This window comes from Acanthaster planci, linkage group LG07 (genome assembly GCF_054643075.1).
Source record: "Acanthaster planci isolate LZ-2023a linkage group LG07, COTS_SCS, whole genome shotgun sequence".
Classification (NCBI taxonomy): Eukaryota; Metazoa; Echinodermata; class Asteroidea; order Valvatida; family Acanthasteridae; genus Acanthaster; species Acanthaster planci.
The window spans coordinates 9,050,477-9,059,277 of record NC_141783.1 but is presented as its reverse complement, the minus strand read 5'-3'; the positions used below and the strand labels follow the sequence as shown (position 1 = coordinate 9,059,277).

Below are 8,801 nucleotides of genomic sequence, written 5' to 3'. Positions count from 1 at the left end.
AAGCATAAAAGCCTGTGATATTAAAGCAATCGGGAAAATGAACTAGCTTAAACCCCTGAGGTCCTCAGTACATGTAGAGTGACAAAGTGTGCTGTAACGATAAAGAACATGCAAGCAACTAGAATTCCAATTTATTCCGTATCTTACAATACGAACATTCGGTGGAAAGAATGTTCGAAAGCGTGGATTTAATTTTCGGCCCGGAAATTCCTCAAAATAATTACAGCTAGTTCCTGACAATGCAGGAGGCCGGTTGTTTACATCCAAAGCTTTTTACAGCCAACATCGCTATTGAGTTATGACTATGTTCACAGCGTAAACATTCAGGGCAACCTTGCGAATGATTGGGCGTGTTGCTCGTTAAGCTCATGCGCTGCTGGTGAATGTACGTCATTATTTATTCATAGCTCCTTTTCGTGGGAATGTTCCTGCTGTCTGATCCTTGGTAATCGTCCAGGCGACGGTCCCAGTGGCCAAATTACTGATGTCGTCTCCATCGTCTGACTTGAAGGGATGGAAAGTTCACCTCAGCTATTTGTTTGGCAGCCTGCCAAAGTCTTCGCTTACGCAGACAGTCACTGACTGAACGATGTGGCCTTCTGGTGAACGTACGATGCGGACGATTAGATTTCCCTACGGGTAGTGTTTACATTCTCGAACGGAGGGACGGTATCATACAAAAGGGGAACAGTTTTAAGAATTGCCAATTTAGTGTATGATAAAACTTATCTCTGACAAAGACAGTTTCACTCATACGTCGCTAATATTGAAATTAGCACAGATCACACCCAAAATGTACCTCGATTTACTTTGATTTTTTTGAAAGGCTCCTGTGATGTTTTGCTCATGAACTAGCCCATTTCCCGCTACCGATGGCGATCTTTGATTGGTTCTCCCCTAGTTCATTGAGAGAGGTGTTTTACTATTCTGTTTGTAAACGCCGGGTACACGTGCGCGCCCGGAGCCGGCGACTTTCTCACCTGCATAAATAAGGAAGCCCGGTGCGGCACTAAGGTAGTCTGGAAAACGGCGACAACAGAAGTGGTCCGGAAGAGGCACAGTGCTTTTCCTTGACATCATTTCAACCACGTCCGAGGCTTGCTTGTCTGTTTTTGAGCAATTTTGCAACAGTGGAAATTGGTTGTTTTGTCTCGTCGTCCGAAGGCAAGGTCCGCCCAAAGTGATCTGAGTCGCGAAGCTCTGCAGCTGTCAGCTTATAGACCGCCCTTTCACGTAAGTCTAACCCTTTTCACCTAATAAATATGTCGTAAAGGTTTATACAGTTGGAAAAAAATTGGATCTCAGCCTTGTGGTTTTTGGCTAATAATCACAGCCTTCTGCATCACGTTCGAAGATCTGTTTGACCAACATTTCCAGCCTATGAGAAGTCCATCACGAGTGAAACCACAGGTCAAAATTTACCAGTCTGGTCAGGGATGACTGGGATGAAGGGTTCCTCTACTCGATTGCAGACCTGGCGAACTTGTGAGGATATCTTGACACAAATACACAAAAAGCGTTCTCTACCCAGATTCTCCACCAGAATGAACCGATCGTACATTTTTCCCCTCTGCATAAATTCACGCAGTCCAGATTTTTAAGTTGCTTGCAATGCTGTGTAACATCCTTCAAGTTGACAGGATCACGGCCAGAGATTGACCGTGCCTAGCTATGAGTAGCGACAGAACACAAAGTACATGTAGGAATTTTGTCACCTTTTCCACCACTAGCAGTGTAGTCTTTATCCCAGACCGCAATTTTCGCGATCCCCAAGCCCCATGGTTCAACAGACACCTATAGGAGGAGTAGGGAATGCTGATCAGCCTCAATAAGCACGGGTAGATACAGAACTCTGCAGCCTGTGGCGAATGAGCATGAAGATCAGTTCCCACCCTCCAGCAGGGTCTACTGAACTCTAGGGCCAAAGGGTATAGAGCGCAAGTTCTGTTGCACGTGAGAGCGCGAAACCCGTCGAAGTAGTTAACCGCAGAGCTGCAGGTAGATTAGTTGCCACGGTTACCCACCAATAACCCCTTGTGGGGCCAGACGTTGCATTAGTGGGTCTGAAACGCGAGTAGGGCGAAAAAGTCGTTTCTGTGTATTATTTTGCTTTTTAAATATGCCATTTGGGGCAAGTTGGGTCACTACTGCATACATGGCAAAATTCAGTATAACGTATTCGATTTGTCCCAACATCCTTAGTTTTTGTTATCAAGAACGTGGGAGTATCGCTTGCCGTATAATTAGCCTCAATATCAGCCGCTAGCTTTCAACCTGGCAATTGAACAAATATTGAAACCAAATATTTTAAGGTACAACAAGATTGCAAATGCGACAAAAAGCAGATGTCTCCGTATATAGTGGAATTTACATGGGCAGCATTCTTACCTTGTTATATTTCTTCTGACGTCTATTTTGAGGTTTTCATGAGGTGTTGCTAGTCTTAGTTCTACGTGTCGAAAACCTGAAACAAAAAAGAGTACCCGCGCACTTTTAGGTATTATAAGAAAATGTGACGCGATACCCATGTTTTGTCTTACACCGTGGAATTCCAACCGATCAGATAAACAGCCATCACCTGACAGTGCCTCCCGATCCCCACAATGCATACAATATTTTCCCGTGCAGAGCATTTCGTTTGATCATTGTCGCGAAGCACGGATACCAAGTGATGAACCACTGATCAATTCACCACTGATGTGATTTCTAATTAAAAACAGGCTCGAAATTTGGAATTTTGTGAAAGCTTGCTTTCGAAGAATTATCGGAACGAGAAATGGCTTAGTTTCTATGTACGAAGGGAATGAAGAGGATTTGTGGGCGCTTTTATCCAATACCAGTCAAGCTTGAGAGCTTCCTTTTAGCCCCCTCCCCAAAAGGTAAAAGCAAAACAAAAGAAAAAAATTCCGATGTTTTCGGAAAACCGTGAAAGTGAAAATCTGTTGAATATTTTGCAAGGGCGTCCACTCGTTTTATTGTAGCACCTGCTACGGGAAAATATTTGTGTCGAATGAATTCGAACAAGCGTGTTTGTTTCTGTAAAGTCCATGGGCAAATCACTTCAGTGCCGACTGCTTCGTAATCAGTACTTCATTCTTTCTTTTTCAACCACAGCAGATTGTCAGACCGCGATACATTCCGACACTATGCTGTCGATACACCTCCCTGGTAACAATGCCACGCCCCTCTTTGTCCTACTGGCCTGCTGTTTAAGCGTGGCCTGCACAGGCGCAATACCCTTGAACTACAAGGGACCGGACGCCGACCCGCAGCCCTCCAAGGCACACGGCGACCGCCCGACAACGCGGGCAGAGGTCGACGTCGACCAGTCTCGGCAGAAGACGGTGTTGGTGAAAGGCGAGAGAATGCAGGAAGTACCTGCCGAGGTATCTGGCTGGGTCTCAGACAACGGAACGGTTAGTAGTACTTTTTTCGCTGCCCATCTTTTTTTCCCCTTTGTTCCTGAAGGTTATCCAAAGGCTAAGACCGAGATAAGAGGGCATCACCCCATTTTAGATTGTCTGAAGAATTCCGAGGCAGATGGGACTACAGATAATAATTGGGAAAAAAAGAGCTATCGATCTGAGATAACATCAATACTGAAATATCTAGGTAACCCGGTCAGCCTGCAGACAGTAATTATTTGGGGGAATTCTCAACACTCTCAACATACCAGTAGGTTATTATTTGGTACCAACAGCTTAAGTGCTTCTTTTTGACTACACAAAACAGCAAAGAGTTAGTTCTTGTTTGTGTTATTACATGTTGGCCAAGAGCGTGTAATAAATCAGAGATGTTAAATTAATTACAATATTAATCAATTAGAATGGCTGAATTTAAAAAAAAATGTCAGTCGTATGCCAGAATAAATAAATTATAGTTTGGGAAGCAGAGGAAAATGTTTTAAAAATCATTCAGTATTGTAAAAACAATAATGCATAATGATTATTGTTAGATCTTAATTTTTCTAAGTTGTTTCCCTTTTTCGTGTTACGCAGGTGAGCCAACAGCGCATGGTAAAACGATCCGCCTCCTCGGGCAGATACTGTCAGGTTGAGGAGGTTGTGGTGATCCAGCACGACGGGCAGTGTATCCAGGTTGGTACCATGTCGGCCTGCGAGACGAGCACCTTCTTGGACCTTGGGAACGCCCACTGCACCATTACGCGATAGCACCATCAGCGACGACGGCAGCACCCTTTTTTTTGTTAGCCTATCGCCCATCCCCAGCTGTACTGGTGTTGGGCCAACACTGAATCGGCAGACTAGTGCAAAATCAGCCAGTTTAAAGTTGTAGCATGTTGTTTAAAAGAAAACATACACAAACTGTCAAGGTTTGCACTGTTGACAATGATAACTGTGTTTTGAATTACAGATTGTTTGCATTGATGTCATATATTATGTCCTGGCCCCCTCTTTGCCAGGTTTGAAATCCTAGACGTTGATGGCTACGGCTTTATCATTTTAATCATGGTGTATTGCTCAAATTACACAAATTTGTAGCCATAGCCGGAGAATTCCCGCTTCAGACACGGCTGCAGGAGAGATGGCGATCCACTGAGAATTGTGGGAGATGTGACGTGCAGTGCAAAGGATGTACTTGATGCAACGAAATGAAATGACGTTAAAACAATGGTTATATTGCATGCAAACAACACACGCTTGCAAAAAGTCCTAATCATTTGTATTCTGGTCGCGATTTTGGATACAATTATACGGCATTCCTGACTGTAACCAGCTGACTTCTTGAAAAACACATACTGTAATATAAACAACCTGCACTATTTATTCCGTATTGTACGCGTTTATTATGTATATTTACTACTCTTTCGCTCGATTACAGAAGATGCATTGTAATTATTACTATATTTGTAAATATTATAAAACAAAATGGTTGTACATAAATTGGTTATGTATGATGCCTTATATAATGCTAAGGAAGTACTCCGACCTACGTTGTGTAAGGAGCGTCCCCACCCCTTTTGAACAGAGCTTTCGCGATTTGCAAGGAGTCTAAGCACCTGATGTCTCAAACTTGGTGTGCTTCTTCACAGGTTGCAAAGAGGCCTGTGTAGGAACATGATAACAATCATTACAGACGTCACCGTGGCTCTGAAAGCCCGTATGAGAGTTTGGACCTGACCTTCTAATAAGTATCAAGATAGAAGTTCAATTGTCTTTATCAAAACCCTTGAGCAAGAATGCACCCTCTGTTTACCTTTCGTGAACCCCCACGTATTTGTAAATCAACAGCAATGGAACAATGCCATTTTCCCCGCGAACAAGTTGAATTCGAAGAGACGAAGTATGAGACGGCAAGGGTTTTGTCTTTTTTTTTATAAACAAAAATACGAGACGATGGGGGAGTTATTTCATGTAGCTAAAACTGTGTTTGCCGAGCATGTACTAAGGCCTATACGCGTATAAACTGAAGGGTGTTCGCTACAGATGCGTGAAATCAACGTCCATTAAAAGTAAAACACGTAGTTACCATGCTGAATTCTCTTCAGTGCCCTGCGGTCTACTGTAAAACTTGGTGTTGTATTTATTATACAAATATGTGAATTAGAGGATGCTGCAACGGCAGATGCGATTTTAGATTGTACTCTTTATCCCGTAGACAGGAAATATTCCTCCTGAAAAATGGCAGTATTTTAAAGAAAATTCCTCGTTTTTGGTTTGCTGTTTCATTTTAATTAAAAAGTGAAAAGGTCAGAATTTCCTCCAAAAAAAGTTCTCGAACATTTCTGTCAAGCTCTTTGATCTATACAGATCTGAAGAAATATCACCAACTCTGGGACATATTTTTTGTGGGATTAAGGAAAAAAGAATGAATTCATGTCCATTTTGCAGCATGTCTTTTGACAAAGATTTCATAATAAATCTTGCTTGACATTCTTCCCTTTTATTCGCTCTAGGTAAGGCTGTGCTATATGCTAACTGAATTTATTTATCGAATTCCATTATTTATATTTTGTAATATTTATTGTTGTGAGGTGATAAATGACACAATAAATAAACTATTCAGTGATACGTAAACAGTGAACACATCTGTGCAGTAATTTAACTGAAATTTCAGAGGCGAAATTTTGATGTGGCTGAGACTGGTATATTAGAAGTGGTTCCCGAGAATGGTAAAGGATTTCGGATGGATCAGCCAGAAATAAATGCATATCACACAGCCATTTTAGTTGGTAAGATCCCATAAACATCGTGGAGTCCTATAGATTTTAGCCTGGCTTTGCTTGAACCCATCGCCGTTTAACAAGGGATTCTGGCGGCTTTTTTAAAACCAAGCTTCCAACGGAATCACTTCTGACTGCTTGACCAACAAGGACCCCTTGAGCATGGCATAATGAGAACCAGCATTACGTGGCAAGATTGTACTCATGTGAACGAATTCGCACTATGCGTAAGCACGGAAGATTATGTTCATTGATCGGGACTGAATCCCGCCCAAAATAGTTTGTATTTACCGTACACAACTTCAAAACAAAACAAAGATGAGCAGTCCACAGTGCCGAAGAGTAGAATGGGATGTTGGATACTAGTGAAATGTGATTGATAGAGGGCGCTCAGCCAATATGGAAGATAGTCTAATCACAGATGTCACAACAGAAGCCATGGACTCGCAACGCTCTCTTGTCGACTGAAGCCACTGGCGTCCATCTTACCATGTCGAATACAAAGGTGATTGTTTACTCACATGAAACTGTAACTATTGTTGCCACGAAAGATTTGATTATCAGCGAGGAGCAAGTCTTTGCACGACCTTCGTATTTGGCACGGTAAGATGGCCGCCGGTGGATTCAATCATTTGGGTATTGCGAGTCCAGACTTTTGGGTCGCAATCAGTGATCTGTCGTTGGTTTACTGACAACGGAATCCGCTTAATGGATAGTGCAAACCTGCAGCTTTGATATCACTGATCTCGATCCAGATCCGTGTGAAACAAACAGCCCTCATATTATGTCCTTGGGTCTAATGCAATCATTTTTCGCAATGATCGAAAACATACTGTACTTACTTTGGAACCGAACGGCTCAGAGCCATCTAAACGGCTGATTTCACTTAGCCTAAGATGGATTTAACTTTTATCCACTTCTTTGATTTCCTCTTACTTTAAAGCAAAGAAAGGTTGTAATTTATGTTTTCCATTTCTTACAATTTAATGACATTTTCTTCGCTAGAAAGTTGTTTTTTCTTTATCTGTGCACCTACCACTCATTAGGATATAATCATGCAATTCTGCACATAAATGGGCAAAGCAGGCGCATGCAAGCCCTGACCTATACCGTGGCTGGAAGGGGGCAGTCAAACAAAGAGCCGTATCGTTAATACCAAGCTTTAACATGTGTTTTTTCCAACTCATTGTTTTCTCGTGACGTACGTTCAAAAAAAACCACTGGAATTTAAAAAGGCATGTCTTTGCCACTAGAGTTCCCTGAAGTTGATACTGCTGAGTAATTATAGCGTTTCTAAAGGATTGCTTACAGACTCACAAATGTTTTGACATAGATCATTTTTCAATTTCTCTCACCAGTCAAAGCATGCAAAGATCTTGGTCAGTTGCGTGATGGTTAGTTACGATTTGTCCATCCATCTTAGGCACAGGTTGCAACATAGACAAGAGGTACGCGTGCTACATGTATGTCTGTTTGAAACAGAACATACTAGGTAGAGCTTTTCCGCATTCCTGCGGTTTTGAAAAGTGAGTCTGCCAAACATGCATGCGTGCTGTATGATATGTACAATTTTATTTTAAGAAATATACAAGACTGAGGTTTGCAGAAAAAGTTTAAGTATATAGCAGAATGACATCATCATGACGTCATCACGAGGTCAGCATTGACAAAAACAGCATCTGGAGCAGCTAAGAAATGTTGTGAAATAGACACATTTCGCGATCAAAAAGTCTCACCTGTTGCGATGGGAGCACGTTACACGGTAAGAGGCCGAAACGCTGTGCTCGGGGCGAATCGCTCCAAGGAGTAGTTGTAACGCCATTCATGCACAAGAAGTCGCCCACAAATTACGAGCGCTAACTCTCGTTTGGGGGACACAAATATGGGTGGAAATTGATATTATAAATTCCTAACATCAATGATGTCGCCTTGCCTTCCCAACAAATAATTTTAAACTTAATGGGGTAGCGTGCTTGAGTCCTATCAAACGCCTTGCACCTAGACAGGTGTTATGAATGAATGCGGACCCTATTTAATACAAACTAATGTGGGTGTGCTAGAGTACATGTACACGGAAAAGGTTGTGTCCCTCAACTACTAATAAAAATAAAAGTATCGGTGTTCAGGTTTGGCATACCCACGGAGGAATAAGTGTGTTCTTATTCCCCCATGAGTGCACTGTGTTGACTATAGTTCGAGAAAGTGTTGACGAAAATAGGGGCAACATTCTATTATCTTCAATATAATAATACTATATCACTTTGAAGATACTGGATTCTAACTCCAATTCAGCCCAATGGCGCTCTGTTTAGATAACTAGTGACCCGTCACATCGCCATTGCCGAGTCAATTATTCTCCCCTACTTTGATTATTGTGACAAAGCTAAAATGCTGACAAACTCCTCAAAAGGGCGCGTTGGATTGGTTTGAACGCACCAAACAGGACACTCACTACTGAAATATTTAATCAGTTTTGTTGGACATCATTACACTCCTGTAGAGAAGTGCATCTTCATACCATGGCTTTTAAATTTTTGACTGGAATATTTCCTAGCATCTGACTGACAAACTCATCAGGGTCTATGAACGGCACTCTTATCGCACAAGATCAAGTTCT

The 8,801-nt window shown here is 42.1% G+C and overlaps 1 protein-coding gene across 2 annotated transcripts; it reads left to right on the top strand.

Annotated features, from left to right (window-relative positions):
* Positions 1–991: 991 nt before the first annotated feature.
* On the top strand, positions 992–6,043 carry LOC110986038 (uncharacterized). 2 transcript variants are annotated; one of them, XM_022247628.2, is made up of 3 exons: positions 992–1,233; positions 3,118–3,416; positions 3,999–6,043. In XM_022247628.2, the coding sequence occupies exons 2-3, from the start codon at positions 3,147–3,149 to the stop codon at positions 4,170–4,172; spliced, it is 444 nt and encodes a 147-aa protein (XP_022103320.2). In that variant the 5' UTR covers positions 992–1,233; positions 3,118–3,146; the 3' UTR covers positions 4,173–6,043. The 2 variants fall into 2 exon arrangements, with proteins under 2 accessions (XP_022103320.2, XP_022103319.2); XM_022247627.2 differs by having other exon boundaries at positions 993–1,233; positions 3,115–3,416.
* The last annotated feature ends 2,758 nt before the right edge of the window (positions 6,044–8,801 follow it).